The sequence below is a fragment of the Lagopus muta genome, chromosome 3, assembly GCF_023343835.1.
Source record: "Lagopus muta isolate bLagMut1 chromosome 3, bLagMut1 primary, whole genome shotgun sequence".
NCBI classification, from domain to species: domain Eukaryota; kingdom Metazoa; phylum Chordata; class Aves; order Galliformes; family Phasianidae; genus Lagopus; species Lagopus muta.
This window is the reverse complement of record NC_064435.1, coordinates 67,981,220-68,000,841: the sequence shown is the minus strand read 5'-3', so window position 1 is coordinate 68,000,841 and position 19,622 is coordinate 67,981,220. Positions and strand designations below refer to the sequence as shown.

At 35.0% G+C, this 19,622-nt stretch overlaps 1 protein-coding gene across 1 annotated transcript in view; it reads left to right on the top strand.

Moving 5' to 3' along the window:
* ABCA13 (ATP binding cassette subfamily A member 13) overlaps positions 1-19,622 on the top strand; it is a 169,058-nt gene that overhangs the window by 101,557 nt on the left and 47,879 nt on the right. The window contains exons 42-48 of the mRNA XM_048940607.1: positions 2,468-2,714; positions 3,610-3,699; positions 4,890-4,962; positions 6,510-6,628; positions 6,990-7,077; positions 11,274-11,382; positions 19,420-19,474. Of these exons, the coding sequence (XP_048796564.1) occupies positions 2,468-2,714; positions 3,610-3,699; positions 4,890-4,962; positions 6,510-6,628; positions 6,990-7,077; positions 11,274-11,382; positions 19,420-19,474 (781 nt within the window). The remainder of the gene's footprint in view (positions 1-2,467; positions 2,715-3,609; positions 3,700-4,889; positions 4,963-6,509; positions 6,629-6,989; positions 7,078-11,273; positions 11,383-19,419; positions 19,475-19,622) is intronic.

Below are 19,622 nucleotides of genomic sequence, written 5' to 3'. Positions count from 1 at the left end.
ACTGTGGAAAATCTTACCATAATATGATGTAATTCAAAAAGCTTCCATGAAATTTTGCTTAAAAAGATATTCTTTTACTAAGGTTGTCTTCTCCTAGTTACCAAATTTATAGAAAGTCAGGCTCCAAACTGCAAATGGTCTTGACTAGGGTATTTGATTATAGGACCGCTGTCTGAATTTTGAAGCTACGTTTTTTTCTCCACAAAGGACTAAAATCCTAAGTCCCTTTTGTATGAGTTGATAAGTTAGTAGGACATGTCTGTGATTAAAACTGTTAATAGTCGAATTTCTGACTATTCTGACTAGTCAGAGAATATATAAGATAAAAAAAATGCCACTCAGTACCAGAATTAAAAGAATAAAAACTGTTTTACTTTCCAGAAATAGAAATAAAATTAATTGCTAAGAAGTAATTGGAATCTGATTGAAACAAAAGCTATTTAGGGAACGAAGAGACGTTTGGTGATCATCTTGTCCAGGTTCCTACTGAAAGCAGATCGACTTAGAAGTGGTTATTCAGGGCTTTGTTCTATCTGCGCTATTTGTTGGTTATCACAACAGTTGATTTTTTTCGTGATGTATTGAGTAGGAATTTCCTGTATCCTAGCTGGTACCTGTTGCTTCTTTTGCTTTTTACCTGAACAGAAGCTCTTTTACTCAGCACCACCACTGCCTCTGAGTCCTGTCTCTGAACTCATTCTGTCCACCAACCCTACTGGCAGGTGGCTCTCATCCAAATGCTCACCTCCTGCAGCCACCTCCAAACATGTGGGTCTCTACCAGGTGTGCTAGCACATGCTAACCATCATTGTTAGTGTTTTCCTCACAACTGGCTTTTAGGGATACTATAAACCCTTTTACTGCACCCAGTACCACCAATCCAGTCCTAAGTATGGTGCAGAGAGCATGGCTTTGTTGTCTTTCTCACCCTACTTGTTCTAAGGATGTTGTGGAAGACCATGTCATAGGCTGCATTCAGTCAAGATAAAAAAAACAACGCTACTCATTCCTTGTTCACTAAACCAATCTTGTCTTTGTAGCTCGTAGGGCCAAATAAGTCCTGGCCTTGGCAAATCCATTCTGGCTATTCTCAGGCACCTTATTTTTTTTTTTTTGCTCATCTTGAAGGTGGATGTGATATTTATCTTTTCCAGAAATCTTAGTTTTGGAAGCCCACAATACATTCTATGTCACCGTGAAGTCCTCCCACCTGACTTATGTAGGATCAAACCATAGATGCTGAGATCTCCCACAATGTGTCTACTTGATATAATTGAAATCTTCCATAGCAAAGCACATATAGTTTTTAAAATAAGAAATTACAAGTTTACAGTCCGCCTACAGGTTGTTAGATAGCAAAGACTTTGAGCTGTATTGTTCAATGGCCACTCAGTCAGAAATTCAACATCTCTTTTCTGTTTTTCCCCTTGTTTGTCCTACAGTACTCTCTTCTGGGATTAAATTTCTAGTAAACTAGGAGAAACTGTGCAAAGCGAAGGACAGTTAATTTAAGGTTACTTGAAAGCTCTCTTAAAAATAGTTGTTAAAATGTAACATGGAAGTGCTGTCTTAAGAGACAAATCACAGGGGATTGTAAAATATGATATGTCTTTGAGCGCTATGATAAACGGACTATACAGTTTTGTTACAGTGCAAATTTTTGTGGTGATAAATCTACTTGAGACTGCTATGCTCTAAGGAGGAAAAGAAGCTGAAGGTAGGTTCAGTCTAGCAAAGCTGGAGGAGCTGCACGTACCTAAAAGGCGTTACAGCCTAAAATAGAGGCCAAGTGATTGGTATGTCTCACAAGTACACACTCGAGCACAACAGTAGACACAAAGTGCAACAAAATTAAATTCTTTGAGAGCATATCAGGAAAATTTGATTGGTGAGATGTCAGTAAACTGTGGGAAAACTCCCATGTGAATGTGACAGTCTATTGACTGGGACTGTGAAAATTGCTTTAACTAAAATATGAATAAATGTTATCAGTGCTCTATGAGCAGAGAAAGGGAATGCTTTTATGAGAATTTACCTTTCTAGAATCTATATGTTGTAACAGAACTCTGTAGAGTTCTGTTGAAATCCCTGAGGAAAAGTTGCCATTGATTTCAATCGTTGCAGATCGTGACCTTGGTGCTAATAGAAACCATGTTTCTTGGTCATTTGTCTAGGAGCAAACATGACAGTGCACACAGAATGGATATACCAGTGCAAACACCACAGACGAATAGGTATCCAGTTCTCCTTTATTTGTGTACAGCGAGTACAGAGACACGACTGTAGGTTTATAGGCAGAGTTAACTAATTTTACTGAGATGGGGGAGATTTGTACTGCTCCACCCAGTTGGATACTATAGATTTGTGTAGTTTTTCATTCCTATCAAAAAGTTGTGTTTTATATTTGAAAATACATGCAATGTAATTTGATTTTCTTCAGGTTTATTTTTTAATTTCTGTCTTGCAGATATCTCACTTATGGAGGCCTCACGTGTGTGTGGAACTAATCTCATTCTTGCACAGATTGTTGCCCTTCTGCTGAAGAGGTTTCACCACATTAGGCGAGACTGGAGAGGAACTCTATCGAATGTGCTTCTTCCAGTCCTTTTTGTTGCACTGGCAATGGCCTTGTTTAGTGTGAAGCCTCTGGCTGTTGATTATCCTTCTATCAAGCTGACACCAAGACTTTACAAGAATGCAGAATCCTTCTTTAGGTAAAGAACTCATTGATCATCAATATCCAGGCTTCTGGAACCTTTATCCTTGAGTTCCCATATTTTTATGGGTATTTGTATTCTTCAAATAATGATGAATTCATTTGTGTTTTTTGTTTGTTTGTTAGTTTTACAATAGCTGTTTATTTTTCAGTTCTTTATTACATTTTTTAGATTATTATGAGGGGGACTTATGAGAGAAACAAAAAAGTAGAAGGGCATTATATGAAGTATTTGCTGGTAGAAAGACACAAACTTTGGAGTAGTTTGCGTTCAGTACAGATCATGACTGCATATATGTAAATGTTTAAGTGCATTTTAAAAAGTCTTTGCATGCTTCAGCATACTTAATTGATTAGATCAGTATTTTTCTGAAAAAGTTCTCAGGTTAGACACAGTACCACACAGTACTAAGGAAGTTTGTGCCCTTCTAGCTGAACCTCTAGTTTTTGTATTTTTAGCTTTGAAGCCATCTAAAGTATTATTTCTCTACAATATCTATAGCTTATAGTAGACTTACTCTGTATTACCTGTAAATCAGACAGAGTTTTATCTATTGGACAAATATCCAGATATATTAATAAGATAATATGATGATATTGAATTTATAAATGAAACACAAAACACTTATAACATGTCTGTAATGAGAAGAATGCTTGTGGGGAGAAGTTTAGATTTGTTTAGGGGTAATTGCATTGAATTTTCTTTACAAGTTCAGATGTAGGCTTTGAAATTTCTTGTTTTGTATGTTTCTTATGCAGAGATTTGTTAGTTCTTTCATTTTGTAGAAAACATGTAGAACTGTGAAGCTGAAAGTTACTAGAATTAGACAAATTAACATGTTTGTGTTTCTTTCCTCAAACCACCCCTTTACCATTTGGTCCACTTTGAGCAGCTCTGGAGATGATAATCTAGGAAACCTTTCTGAGATTCTACTGAGATATTTCTTTGACTGGGACTTCACATGCATGCATTCAAAACAAGGGTAACTGAATAATGTAACTACTTTAACATGTTCTATATTGATTTAACACTTGCTGCTAACTTGAAATGGAGATGCAGATAGTAGTGAGGAAATCAATAAATCTAGCATAATTATATTTTCTTTGAAATTTTAACAGAAAAAATTGATTAGCCTTATGTTGGATCTAGGAAAAAATTTGCTGATTGCATATAGCTAAACAAAAGAGAAAATAGAAGCATAGATAAAAACAAAAGATGTAAAGAAGCAGTGAATTTATTATTTTTTTCTTTTTAGTGTGAACTGTCTCAGCCTTCTCTCAGCAGTCATAGAATAGTGTAGCTTGGAATGGACCTTAAAGGTCATCTAGTTCCAACTCCCTGCCATGGGCAGGGCTGCCACCCGCCAGCTCAGGCTGCCCAGGGTCCCAACCAATCTGGCCCATCCCCTCCAGGGATGGGGTACCCACAGCTTCTCTGGGCAGCCTGTGCCACTGCCTCGCTACACTCTGAGTAAAGAATTTCCTAGCATCTAACCTAAATCTCTGCTCTTATAGTTTAAAGCCATTACCCCTTGTTCTGTCACTCAGACTGTGTAAAATGTCATCTTTGTTGTTAGCTTCCTCAGTACTAGAAGGTTGATGAGGTATCCCTGGAGCCTTTTCTTCAACAAAAATCTCAGCTTGGAGGTCCATCTCTCTCAGTCTTTCTTCATTGTGCTCCAGCCCTCTGAATGTAATGCTGTTAAATCTGCTTTGACTAAGGAGCTAGTATCCAGATAGAATATGTGTAAACAGGCTTAATTGTTAAAGGTCTGATTCAAATCCCTTAGATGTCAGTGACAGATTTCTCATTAATTTCAGGAGGATTTTGAATAAGTCTCTTGACTTGTATGAATGTGGGTTAGACAATAATTATTGTGGTGTTAGGAAGAGTTCCAGATGTTCTGCATTCCTAACTTTAGACTGTAACTATTCTTTACTTACCTTACTGATGCAAACACAAAGCATGCAAATTCTTTGTTGCTTTACTTACATAAATATTTGTTGTGAATCCCCTTTGAACTCAAATAAACAAAACCTGATATTCAGCTGCTGCTATGGTAAAACACTAGGAAGGTTCTCAAGATACTAGATTTTGTTATTTCCGAGTTTCTTCTATAATATATTACTTTCTCTTGATGGTTGTTTATATAATTATGTTTATTCCCATTAGAAAAAATAATTCATGCTGGCAGGTGGAATCAGATTCACTCCTGAATTCATGTGGATGCATGTCTGAAAAGGAAGTAAGTATATCTCTGTGTATGTATTTATGTAAAAAATTTTTGTGTGCTATATGCAGTACCTGAACTGTTCTTTTTGAAGGGGCAGAGGAATAGCTGAGGAGGTAAAATCTTAGATCACTGACCTTCTTTTTTTTCCTGACCAGATATTGCTTTATCTCATCTAGTATTTGGCTTATGTATTCTGAGGTATTCAGAGAAAAAGCCTGCACAATTTTGTTACATATCTAAGTGCGTGTATTTCTGTATAGCAGAAATGTCTGTAGATTGAAATAGCAGGAATCAAAGATAGGTGAACCCTTCTCAGCAGATGCAACTTGGCTTCAAACATGATATAGGACTTTGCTTACAAAATAGTCATGCAGAATAAAGTTAAAACATTACACTTGATTCCCTGAAAAACTACCTGCTCTAAAATGGAAAGGACAGGTTTTTCTAGCTGTTAGAAGCTACCAGGGAATCTGTGATTGACTAGCGTTTAATTGTTAGAGTTTATTTTTGTTTTGAACTGTATATGTGAAAATAAAATAGCTTTTCAAGGGAAGAATTTTGGAAAAGTTAATGAATTTCTAATCTTTTTCACTAGTGACTTTTCCAGTTGAATTGTTCTGATACTGAGAAATAAACTGGGATGTGAAACTGTGTATGCACTAAGTTATTTGCCTTGATGGGACCATTTCATCAATTATTTACATCCTTATGAAGGAGATAAATTTATTGGAGTGAGAGTTGCATCTGAAATTTTAGGAAAATTGGAAGGGGGAGCTAATTTTTGACTTCACAGGGCAAGGAGCACCTTTTCCTCTAATACTGTAGAACGATACTGAGAATAAAACAAGCTTAAATAAAAAGGTGGGGACTCAGTGTCAGGGAGAGACCCACTAACTGGAACTTCAAAGGTAGTTTGTCAGTGGAGGCAGAAATTTTACCTGGAGCTATGGAAAGCTAGAATATCTGGTACTGATTTATAACCATGTAGGGTCAACATGTCAAATAAGCATGGCAAATTTTCAGATTTTATGTATTATATACTTTATGAGGTTGCTCAAGTATCACATCATAATAACTGTGAGAATATCCAACTGAATTGCTAGAAAACACCTTCCTTTTTTTCCCCCGCTACTATCCCTCAGTGCATGAATCAGAATTTTTGTTTTCGTCCTATATTCTATTTGTGCCTTTTGTGTTTATTTTCAGGCACAAAAGTGAATAGAAGTCTTGTTGTCTTTTTCATTGCTGTAATCCTGTCTAAATTTATATTTAAGTTTTGATGTTTTCAAAACAAAACTGACTGACAGGGTTGCAAGGGAAATCAAAGGTGGTACTCGTATGTAGGTGACAGTTACAATTATTTGAGATGCTTTATAAAAATGAAACCATACATAATTTATTCAAAAGTTATTGAAGCTAAAAAAAATTAAATTCAGTTGACAAGCAATGCTGCAAAAACTGTGTACAAATTTGAAAAAAAAAGGCTAAATTTAGTGATGCTGATTTTTAAATGATTTTTTAAAGGCCATTTGAGTTATTTTCTGTATACTGTTTTCCAGATGTGTCCAAGTTTCAATACCTCTGTTCCCTATGTGAAAAATAAGAGAGGACATATTTTATACAATCTCTCAGGGTTGATTGTGGAAGAATATTTAGTGAGGCCTTCCAACAAAGAAAGGTAACCTAATTCTAAAATGACAAAGCAGTTTATCCTTTGTGTATTAAAAAAAAAAAAAACAAAACAAACAATAGTAATTCTTTCTGATCCAAAGCACAGGACTGTGTAAGGGGGCAGTTGTCTTTATCTATTGTTTTTTGTTAAGGTGAATAGCCTTGTATAAAGGTGACATGGAACTCCCTGTATAGCAGTTTCTCCGAGATTCCTCCAGCAGTTGTCATGGCTCTTTCCACACAGTAATTTCAGTTGAAAAATAATGTGCTAATTTAAATATTACCACTTTATCATTGCAAAAAATGACTGCTAAGGAAGATGGAGTTTAAGCTAGGTAACTATCTATCACCTTTTTGTCTGTTACCAGATATGGTGGTTGGTCTTTTGGTGGGAAGAAAGCTTCTGAATATCAAGAACAAAAATGGAATAATATGAAATATAAGCCTCTGGTTAAGGTAAGGATTGCACATGTGCACACAGATATGCATTTCTTGCTTCTTCAGAGTCCAGACTTCACTGCACTTGGCAAATGATAAATCATTATATAAAATTCTTGTATTTATAAATTGGTCTCTGTCTGTAATTCTTAAAAATTTCCCATGTTCTGAAAAGTGGTTTTAAATGAGTCAAATGATCAGCCTTCTGTTGTTTATCCCATGAACCTATTTCAGAGTCTAACTGAGCTCATCTTTAAAACTATTTTTTTAGGTAGCAAGTGCAAATATCATTTTATATTCATTTGTACTCTGTAAAGTCAATGTCTGTCTGAACCCTTCTTTATTTTTGCTTAAAGCTTGTTTCCAAGGCATTTCTTGCAATAAGGCTCTGTCTTATTCAGGAGGCAAGTGGTGGGTGTTGCTGTGTGGCAGCCAACATCACTCTGTGGACAACTTTACATTTGAAAGCATTTCTTTGAAACTGCGTTCTGAACAGAGTGTTCAGAAGAACTTACTAGCAGAAGCTCTGGCCTATGACCAAATAACTCCAGTTTGGTTTGGGAGACTGGGGAATGATATCATCGTATCCTGTGAAAAACAGGATGCAGGTAGGCCCTCCCTGCTCCCTCTCATCTGCTGGCAAGACCTGGAAGTTGGGAACAAAGGAGTTTCTGCTGACCCCAAAGCCAGAAGCTGCCACTCCAGAGAGAGCTGACTCAACGATTTTGGATTTGAGCTGTCACTCCAAAGAAAGCTGACTCAACCACTGTGGACTTATTTATAACTTGGTACAGTCGTTGTCATCATCCTCAACCAAACAACAACCTCAAACACTACTGACGATCAAAATCTAAACTATAAGCAGTGCTGGAATTCTGGTGGTGACTGTCTCTCTCTTGCTTCCTATATGGACTCATTGCTTTTATTTTCTATCTTTTCTATTGCCCATCTTCCCTTCCCCATATCCCTAAACAACTATGATTTGTAATAAATTGGTCGTGCTAACTTTTGATCCATTATGTCTTAATCTCTCCATCCGGGTATACATATATTAAAATATCCTCTCCCTCCTATAAATTGGAGTGAGACAGTGTCTGAATTGGGGAAGAAAGTACCAACTGAATGTCTCAGAAATTTGTTATTGATCTTGTACCATTTTTGCAATAAATATTTTTTTTCTTTGCTACGTTTCTCTCTCTTTTTTCTTTCACATTTTTTTTCCACTCCCACTCTTTGTTTTATAAAAATAAAGATTTAGGTTCTGGGAGTAGTTACTTCTACATAACAAGTGGAAATTAATTTTGCATAACTGCCCTGCAACTTCCCATTTTTATCCCAGAGGAACTTGCACCTTGATGAAATTTGTTGAGCTGCGAAATCTGGGTATCCTCTCACAGTGGACTGTACTGTCTTGCAGTTCTGCACAGAGCTACCCTTGAGAACCTGGAACAGAAAGATTTTTCTAAATGCAGATGAAGTCAGGAGCTTTTTCTGGAGGACTTCTTGTATACACTGGAAAGATGTAACTTGGATTGGGATCCAGAGGCTAATGGGGAATTTTCAGAACAAAATATTTTTTTTCCTCTTGGGAATGTTTTGCGAAGTTCTTTTGAGGACCACTCTAATGTAAGACCACTAAGGAGGAGAACAGTTTCGAAGAATCTTAGTAACCTCTTCTCTTTTTATGCAAGGAGATTTCTTATTAGAGGAAGCTGTGAATCTTGACTGTCTGGATTCCAAATTGGAGTATGAGAGAAAGATCTTTGTCTTGAAAATGTTTTGGTCTTGACACTAGACGCAATTTTCTCTTACAAATGAAGAAGAAAAACAAAAGCTTAATTAAGCTCTATCTCAAATTCCCTTTTGGTACAAAGTGCAGTTAAAACAGTATGTAGTGACTGCAATGCCCTTTCATTGTACTTTTGTTTGAAAATAGCAAATATGAACACTCTGCCTTATAAATATTTTCATGTAGGTCATTTGTAATCTCTTTTACCTCCAGATTTCTTATACCTATGAACTCCAGTTCCATAAATCCTTATTTAGTAATTTGAAGTAAGATGTGTTCTGACTGCTGTTTTCATCCTCTGTATCTTCATAGCTTTAAAACTACTGTTTCGACATGCAAGCACTGTGGTTTTTGTCAGGGTCCTTTATTTATTTATTTATTTATTTATTCATTCATTCTTTCAATGTCTTACGCATAGAGCTCCACCTGGTATTGACAAAAGGATAAATTATAATTCTATGTTTGTGAGTAAGCTTCATATTTCAAAGCCAAAGAAAATATCGGAGTGGATTTATAAAGGGCACTGTGTTATCTAAAATACCTCCTGGAAGTGGCTTTCAACTGATACAGTGTCAAATTATTGCATTAACCTTTCAATAATTAATGACCAGACTTTTACTTTGACCTTTCAGGCTTGTTCATGAGACAGTGAATGTACCATTTACATAGTTTCATATGAAGTAAAATGAGAAATTTGCATTTGAAGAGACTTACTGTTTGATTCTTTTCATTTTAGAAAACTTTGGAATCTTTCTGTTATTCCCCATTCCATTAGTCAACTTATTTTTCCTGTTCAAATTAAAAATACCTATTCAAATTCTGAAATAGTTTTTACCAACAGCAAATATGTATGTGTTCAGAGATAACATGGAAAAATAACATGGTGACCTGCAAACAGTCTAGGAGACTCCTAGAGTCCATTGGCGACTACTTTCTGGTTCAGGTATTGGACATGCCTGGACCAGAAGTGAAGCATTGCTGGACCTGTTACAGTTTGACAGCATGGTATAGGGTAGGGAGGGAACTAAATGGGAGGACTTGAACGTTTCAGACCTTGCCTCATAGCAGAATACAGAGGGGAGATCCAAGCAAGTAGATAGTGAGGAAAATTAATTCAGAAGGAAAGAACTATTAGGAGAGAGAAATAGAACTGAAGAGTAGATAGCCTGCACTAGGAAGCATGGAGAAGATCATGGCAGAAAAGCCAAAGTCTGGATCCTAGTGTTCAAGTAAGGATTGTGATGGATTCTAGAAGGGAAAAATACACTATTATCTGCAACTAATTTGGGGGTAAGAAAAAATTAAAATAAAAAAGGCAGATATATGTGGAAGAGGACTAGATGAAAACAGCATCTTGAGTAATGGAGAAGTATTATTCATGGAAGTTTCCAAGACATAACTGTAATTTCAGAACAGGTTTAGGAAAAATGAAATCTTGGAAGATGAAGTTAAGGCAAGAGAGACCTACATTAAAAAACATGTACTTTGACATACAACTCATAGTCCAGAGACAAAGTGAGAACCGCCAAGTGACAACCTGAGATGAACAAAATGCATATTAGCAAATAATTGATAGCAAATAGAAAAAGGATAAGAGTTTGTCAACTGCATAAACAAAAAAGGGAGATGAAAGCTTGATATCCAGTGAGGAATGGATGGTAATTGAAGATGATTTTAAATGTGCTTCCAAAACTGAAAACAAACATGCTTTGTTTTCTCTGATCTAGTTTTTGGTAAGGATAATGTAGGGTTAAAGGCACTTTGATTAACAGTTAAGGAGGCATAGAAATGAAATTGATTTCCAAAGGAAAAGGAAAACTTAGACCTCCATGTACTCAGTTTTGGGACATAATTAGCCTATCGGCATTGATTCTTGCACATGGAATCCTAGGAGAATATGCATTTTAAGTATGTTAATCAAGTTGGGTCAGTTCTGTCTGATTTAAAGATAAAGTGTATGTTACATCAAAAATGCTTCCCTATGGTCCTCAGACTCAAATCGCAGGTGTTACTTTGATAAGTCTTTTTGGAATGTCAATAATTAACATGCTTCACTTATAACACTATTTCTCTTCATCTTTTCTGTTTTTGTTTAAATTGTGAAATATTGCTTTTACATTGCAATCCTGTATTATTTGCTCAACCAAACATTTGTGAAATAAAAAAGTGTTTCATTAAGCCAGAGAATCTCAGTTAATTATTCTGTTTGCAACTTCAACAGTAGTAAACAACCTGCTGCGTTGTGTTGAAAGACTGGTACAAATAAAGCAATTCTGTTCTGCCTAGGCCATCTTCTTCTGTAAATAAATGCATTAAAAGAATTCATCTTCAATATCTTTATGCAATTCTTTAAATTATGGGTGTTTTCAGATCAGTGTTCAGACTCTTTTGATTTTTGATTCACAATTTCCATTCTCTCTTTCAGGTGTGGTATAACCAAAAAGGTTTCCATTCACTGCCATCCTACCTAAATGAACTCAATAACTTCATTCTGTGGCTGAATTTGCCCCCAGCTGTGGATTGGAGACAGTATGGTAATATTTCTTTAATTGTCTGTTAATATCTGTTATGGTTTTATGATTTTTGTTATCAGTATTCCACATCATAACATCATGTAGTACATTGGCAGTTGAAGAGTTAATGCTGCATTTCCATGGATTGTCAATAATTCCAGGTACCTGGTTCTCAGAAAGAGCCAACTACAGATTCCAGAAGACTTCACTGTTCTGTCTCTGTTTTCCATTCAAAGGGAAAGACAAAATTGTTTGGGGGTCATGAGGCTACCCACTCATGTCCACTCATCTCTGTGGTGTGTGCTCCTTAGCTTTCCCGCCTTCAGCATTAGAGTAAGGCCTTTTGAACAATCTCTCTCTCATTTTATTTATTAGCTTCAATTTCACCTTTATTGTATTACATTGTGTGTTATCTCACATTCCACTGTCGTATATATAGTAAATTAGTTTCCTCTGTTAGCTCGCTGCCACTGTTTTGTTTTTAGGCACATCTCTCTATCTTTTACCTTTTTCTCCCTTCCTCATCTCCTATGGGTCTCCCTCACCTATTACTCGTAGAACCAGGCTGAACCAGGCGAGAACTGTTGACAGTATCTTTTGAAAAAATAATTTTTAAATAAAATAAGTTTCAGTATGAAGGATTGACATGGTATCAAGTCAGATTCCAGAGTGACAGGCTTCATAGGATATTTTGGAAATGAAATAGCATGTTTATCTGTGTGAAGAATGTTGTGTGCAAGGAGGTAACATTTGAATTGTACTGTCTCATCCATACACATTTTTTATGAAGGATATTCCTATGGACTAAGTGTAAATTGGCTTGCTATGATAGGGATGCTTATTCTCTGGGAAAATAGGGCTTGCTTAAACAGAATGTTTAATGTGCAAGAATATGAATTTATAACTTATTTATTACTTTAATTTTATTAAGTAAATACTTAAAGTAAACCCAGTGCATCTATTGAATTCACACTGCAGTGTAACGTAGTGAATTCTTAGTACGTTGAAATCTGAGTTTGTTAGTTCAGGCTAAATATTGTTCATTCTGGTTCCTTTCATTAGCAGAGGTTCTGCTAAAGAAGAATTAATTTGAAAAATAGCTTATGAATACTTTTTAAGTGTACAAATGTGAAATGATGCTCAGAACTTCCACTGCTTTTTTCTAATATTCCTAAAGCATCTTTCTTTTCTTTCTTACTGACTTTTCCTGAAGGAGGCAGTATTATTTTTCATATCTGGCATTCATGTTGATGTCTATATTTCACTTTTCATATGAAAATAAAGGAATTTTATTTTTTAATTTCAATTTGGAGACTTTCAAGTTGGGTTTCTGTCCTTTTTAAGCGGAGGAGAAAAGGGAAGATTTTTGTATTGGTTTGATTCTTTGTGACTTCATATTTATAATAAAGAAAGAAGAGGAAAATTAGTGAAAAGGAAAGGGGATCTTGGGTGGTATAAAATAGAAATTCATTAGGAAATGTTTTCAAAATGGCAGGTGAAAAAAAAAAGTTAGCTTTAAGGATGGCTGGAGTTTTATTTTTTTCTAAATGGATTATGAGGAAAATAAAAAAAAGGGCCAATATATTTCTGAAGAAAGTTTAGGTTTAGGTGAAATAAAGTATTTTAATGAGAACTTTTAATAAAAAATAATTTTTAATCAAGTTATCCTGCACTTTATAAATACTGTTGAAACTGATTTGTTTTCTGTAGCAGTACACATCCCATTTGGTAACTTAAACATTTAAGTACCCTTATTTTTGTATCTGTTTGTGGAGATTTGGGAATTTACTATCTGGATTAGAATTGAAGATTATCATAGTTATCATAAGGATTGTGATAGTGTTGTATTTGGTTCTGCTGCAGACACAAAGATGTGATAAAATAGTTCCTGAACCATTGGATTGCCAGCAGATTATATGAAGGTCAAGAACGTTTACTATGCTTTTCTCATTAAAATTGTTATATTTAATTATATGTAGATTGGTTATTGGAAGATTATATACCATATTTCTAGACTGAGATCCGCACAATTAGATTTTTTTCCTCAATTGAAAAATCGTTTTATATACAAGGGTCATTCAACGGTATTATTAAAAACTACTCTGAAGGAGCTTGTTAGGATGCTGCAGATGTGCAGCTTTATAATACTGACTTGCATTGATGACATATTTTTTCATAGAGTAGCTTCTTCCTGTCAACAGAGCCAGTGCTTACTTCTAAGTGACATAAAAATTATTTGATCCTTGAAAAGAGAGTTTGAGGACACAGTCTTTACTTCTTTCAACAAAAAATATCTTGCTTTGCTGCAAAAATGACTTCAGTAGGATAGATCATTACAATGCATGCAGGGAGCAGAAACTGTTATGATACTGAAACAACCTTGAAAGAGGTCAACAGCTTACTTTAAAAGCTCTTTTAAGTACTGAGAACCACTCTACTTAGCAGTTATTTCCTGAGTATGAATTTAATCTAAGATTTTCCAAGTCTCTGGGAGGAGGGAAGTCATCACGGATAGTGTGAGTAGTTCTGCCTGCTTTAATTATAGGGGATTGCAGCCTAGTAGTTTACATAAGAGAGCAGAACTGATCCCAGTCTGTGATAGATTTTAGTGATAAGGAGATTTTCTTCAGTGATGAGGAACACAAGCTTATAAGTGTCAAGGCTTTTGTATGAGACTTTGCGGAAAGAAACTGTAACCAAATGTTGTGATTGGTTATAACTAACGGATTGGATGTCTATTTTGGAGTAGCAATTTAGAAATAATTACTATAAGAAAATGTCTCATCTTTGGTACCATGGGGATATCTATATCTAGCTTTGGAATCATAGAATCATAGAATCCTTAGAATTGGAAGGGACCTTTAAAGGTCATCTAGTCCACCTCCCTTGCAATGAACAGGGACATCCACAGCTAGATCAGGTTGCCCAGAGCTTGCTCCAACGTTGCCTTGAAAGTCTCCAGGGATGAGGCATCCACCATATCTCTGAGCAACCTGTTCCAGTGCCTCACCAGCTCTCTCACCATCCCCATAGGAGAGGTGTTCCATCCCTTGGATCATTTTTGTGGCCCTCCTCTGGATGCACTCCAACAGGTCCATGTCTCTCCTGTATTGAGGTCTCCACATCTGGATGCAATACTCCAAGTGAAGCCTCACCAGCACAGAGCAGAGGGGCAGGATCACCTGCCTTGACCTGCTGGCTGCTCTCCTTTTAATGCAGCCCAGGATCCCACTGGCGTTCTTGGCCGCCTGGGCATACTGCTGGTTGATGGCCAATCCATCATCCACCAGTTTCTATGTTGTTACACCTCTTTTGGAAATGCTGCATTGCTATAATGAGATAACACAATTGGGAGTAAATAACAAATGAAATGATGAAGTAAGAGGAATAAAAGTTTAAAAGGCAACATACTTAACTTCAACTTGAGATAAACATTATGATCAAATAGAGATGTTATTTTTCACATTTAATTGTATAATGTTCCCTCAAAATACATTAAGCATGCTAGACTACACAGGGAAGGAATATTATCTGCCTCTTAGGGTAAGACTATACTAAGAAAAGATGAGTGATATTCATCAGTAATGATGTCTGTAAAGTGCAGTAGTTAAAAAAAAGTTCCTACATAATTACTGAAAGAACAAAAATCTATCAGTATAGAATGGTCTTGTATGATACAGCTGCCCTATCTCAGTACTTCAATAGAAGTCATTGTCATTTTTAAAATACCTTTCATGCTAGGCTTCATTGTAAGGTTCATGCAGTATTTTCATTTATTATGGATTTAGTTCTTCGAAAGAGCTGAAGGGATCAGGAGACATAATTTCATCTAAATTTCAGTGTAAAGTAACTGTATATTCTGATTCTGTTCTCAAATTGTATTTTTAACCCTCTTTTCAAAAGAATCTGTGAAATGTCATTTAAATTTCTTATACCTGTCTGGTTAGTGGGCCAACCATAAAATTTAAATAATTATTGAGGTGTTGCCTCTGAAATTCTTCATAAAACAAAAGTTGTGATTTTCAGTAATATAGTAATGTTTCATTTTATACAAACACAAGTTTTATCATAAGTTTTAAATGTCCACAAAGATGAGCTTGTAAAAAACATATATAGCTTAACTCTAGTTTTTTATGTTTATGTACTGTTTTATTTTATTGTAATTTATTTTTTTATACTCTAAACTAAAACTATTATAATAAGGAAACCTAGGATTAGTTATATAGACCCATACTGATACTGATTTATGTGCTCAGTGCTCAGTATGCTGCACAAAATAAAGAGCCATTTTGAAAGGAGTGTCAGGTGATACACACAGAACACTACACAGAATTACATATCAGAATACATATGATAAAAATACATATCATACATTTAAGGACAGCTCTGATTAGCCTACAGAGATGATATATAACTTTGAAGACCTTCAAGGCTTATTCCCAAGATCTCTTCAGCTTATGCTGAAAAAGTACTTCCTGGTCTGTATCTCTGTCCATCTCATTCTTTCTCCTACTGTCTTAGTTTCTTGAACATTCAAAATGAAAAGTTATGCATTCTACAGCTACAATCTACATAAGGACTGTATCTAGACTAGTTCTATTTCCTCCAAAAAAAAGCTCAAAATAAAGCAACTGTTGTGGAGTTCTCCTTCTCTGGAGATATTCAATACCTGTCTGGACACCTACCTGTACAACCTGCTATAGGCAGCCTGCTTTAGCAGAGATGTTGAACTCTCTAGAATTCCCTTAGCATTTTTATCCAAATGCTTAGAAATAAAATTCTTAAAATAAAATATAATCATCATGTAATCATCACATACATCTGTTCAATAGGAATTTTGTCATTTGGAACTTCTTGGTTTATTTGTCTTTTTTTTTTTTTAATATCTTGAAGATGATGTTTAGTTTTCAACTTAATAAGCACCATTACAGCAGCTTTGCATAATAAGAATGCACGTAAAGGCAAGAAAGCATCAATAAGCACATTCTATATCATGCTAATAGCTATGTTGGGACAGAGAGATATATAAAGAGTCTAGGTGGATAGGAGGAGAAATTTAGGAAGAGATGAATTATAAAGGTATGCTAAAGTGTTTGTTAGTTCATTTTTAAATGCATAATACATGTGATATATATATAATGGCTTAAATGAGAAATGCAGTATTATTTTAGTCTTGAATGATACCATTTGATTTCACTTCATAGGCTCAAGATAACTTTTTTCCTCTAAGAATTACAAACATGTAAATTAATTATCTACTTTTAAATGGAGGAAGAGATATTGTTATACTAAAAAATGTAGCAAATGGAGGAAAATGTTACACTCCAGACTAACTGAAAATTTTAAAGTAATGAATGAAAAACTAGTATTATATTTATGTTATAATTTGTTAGGATTTGGGATTCCAACAGAACTGACTGCTTATAATAAGATATAATAATAATAAGAGCATACTTTGTTTAATAGTGATCAGCAGCCCTGATACCTTTCATCTTAGTTGTCTATAAATTTTCAAAAATGCAATCAATTTTTTCATCTTTGTATTTTGAATGGAAATTGACTGTAGAAAATGGTTGCTACTATTAAGAAGAGTAATAACTTTTTTCATTCTTCCTTAGAAGGGTATGTAGTGTAGTTCACTTTTTGGTCAGTATTGTATGAAATAAGCCTGCAAGGAACAATATGTTTGTTTGTTTGTTCCCACCATTTTCTACATCCCAGCAACTGTGTCTTTTTCAGTCTCTATTCTGTGGCAGAGAGTTTAGCAGTATGTTTCTATGCACGGGATCCAAGAATTCCAATAGGAATATTTACACATATGAACGAAAAACATTCTTTTAATATGCATACTTCAGCCATTGAGAAAGCCTAGAAAAACTTTCTGGTAATGAAACTCTTTTCTACCATGTGACTTTTCCTTTATACAAATGGAATTTCACCCAGTGCTTGTATCCAGTGGAAAAAACAGTTTTCTATATCTCTGTCAGGTTTTACATCACAACAAATAGCAGCTATTAATTAAGAAATCAGTGGTATAAAACAAATGAAAATTTTAAACAGGCAAAAGACATGAAAGACATCTACATTTAGCACCTGCATTTATTAGCAGTGAACCAAAACTTTGTTAGCCTGATTTTGAGGCCATTTGGGCCTCATTGCACAGCTTTTACTTGTATTGGAAAACTCTTCATCTTGTAGTAGTTACATATGTGAATTAATAATCATCCTATGTGATTTAAACATCACAGTATCAGTGATCTTTTAACTATGTTGTCTTTAAAATGAGGAATGAAAAGTTAATGGGGCAAAAAATAAAAGCATTTATGTACTTAATCAGATTGCACCTATTACTGGAATTGAGACAACCTTTATATTTATACAACTTGATGCTAACAAAATATGACAAAGTGTATTCAAATAAGTAGCAATGCATAGATTTCATCTGAGACAACCACTCATTTATTTCTTTGCCAAAGATATTATAGTTATGTTAGGGTAGATTTCTTTTTTATAATTGAGAACATGCCAAATTTATTTTGAAGACATCTTCATCCAATATTTTTTAAGAATTTCCGGTTTTATGTATAGTACAGCAGTCTCATTTGCAGTACAGATCCTACAGCAATACATGACACTGTTGAACCTACTTCTGCAGTTCAGAGTGCAGAAAAGCAACTAGTACTTATGTTTATTTATTAGATCCAGACTCTGGATATTACTCAACGGGATACACTATTTGGTTTGACAGTTTGGTGATTGAGCTCTTTCTGTTGTTAATTAAGTATTTAGCCTTTTCATTCATCTCTTATAATGAGATTTCATAGAGAAAAGAGTCCCTTGTAGGTGCAAACAGTGATCTCTTGCTAATGATGGGAATAAGGTAGATGAGGCCAGTGTTCAAGACACTGATTCAGCTCAAAACTAGTAAAAATTTCCCCCAACCTCTTCCCACATTACTCATTATGGCACAGACAAGAGATGTACAATCAAATAGAAACTAATATTTTAGTTTGTGAATCTGAAATACAACTGAAAAGAGAGCTGTTTGATATTATTTAAGAATGTAACATTTTAACTTTTTTGTCAAGAGCCTGATCAGTTTCCAGCACTAGTTCAGTTTATTTTTCTTTAGTAAAAATGTTTTAGACATTCTACTCTTTTGCTTTAGAAATGATATTTTGGTTAAGCTGGGGAATAGAAAAAAAATAAATTTCACAATATTTTGAGACAATTTCATTTGATGTTCTTATATTGAAAATTATCATTTTTACAGCAAAAGGAATAAAAGAGAAGCAAATAGATTGTAGTACGATTTTACAGCTGTCCTAAATATTCAGGTGACAGTTTATCAGAAAATAGAACAAGGATTAGTGAGGGAGAGCAACTAAGTTTTACGTCAGTCATAATTATGTTGATGTCTTTTCTGGATTACATACAGCAAATCTTCAATTTAATTTATAAGCTCAATTTTGTGTTTTAAACAGTTTAGAATCACAGAGAGATGAAAATTCCCACTATTATCGAGTAAAGCGTAAGAAAAGGATACTTGCAAAATATAATGTCTTTGTATTTTTGTAATTTGTAAATAAAGGAGAGGTAATGCAGAACTGAATCCTGGTTCCAGACAGTGAAATTGTAAGTTGCAGGTCCAGAATCTGTTCAGTTCACCATGATAACCAAAGAGAGGTAGCAGAAAATGTAGCAAGCACATTTTGCTGCTTTGAAGCCACCTTTCTTCTAAGGACAGTGAAGATTTTGCAAGGTAAGAGTTTAAATGCACGATCAACCTCCTTAGTCAAAGTGTGATGGCTGCAGTTCACTTTCTTTCAGTTCTTTGTCCCGCTCCTCATTTCATCCTGCTTTGCTTCTTTCTTTTTCTTTCAATACAGGTTTTCGTAAGTTTTGTTTCTACTTTGATGCTTCGCCTGAATTGTTTCAGAACTGCTTGTATCGCTGGAAATTGAAAAGGAAATGAACTGTTGTGAATTTCCAGATGCTGTATACTCTAGAACTTAGTCTTCATGAAGCATTTATTTTTCATAATTTTTCTTCTTTCAGGGATCACACTCTACAGTCAACCATACGGAGGAGCCTTGCTGGATGAGGACAAAATGTGAGCAAACTCTTAAAAAATACATAACTGCTGCAATGAATACAGAACTGAAGCTGTTAATTTAATAAGCTTATTTGTTGCATGAAATAGGTATAACCTGATGGATTCAACTCAGTTCTACTGAGTCAAGCATTTTCTCTAGTTTTCT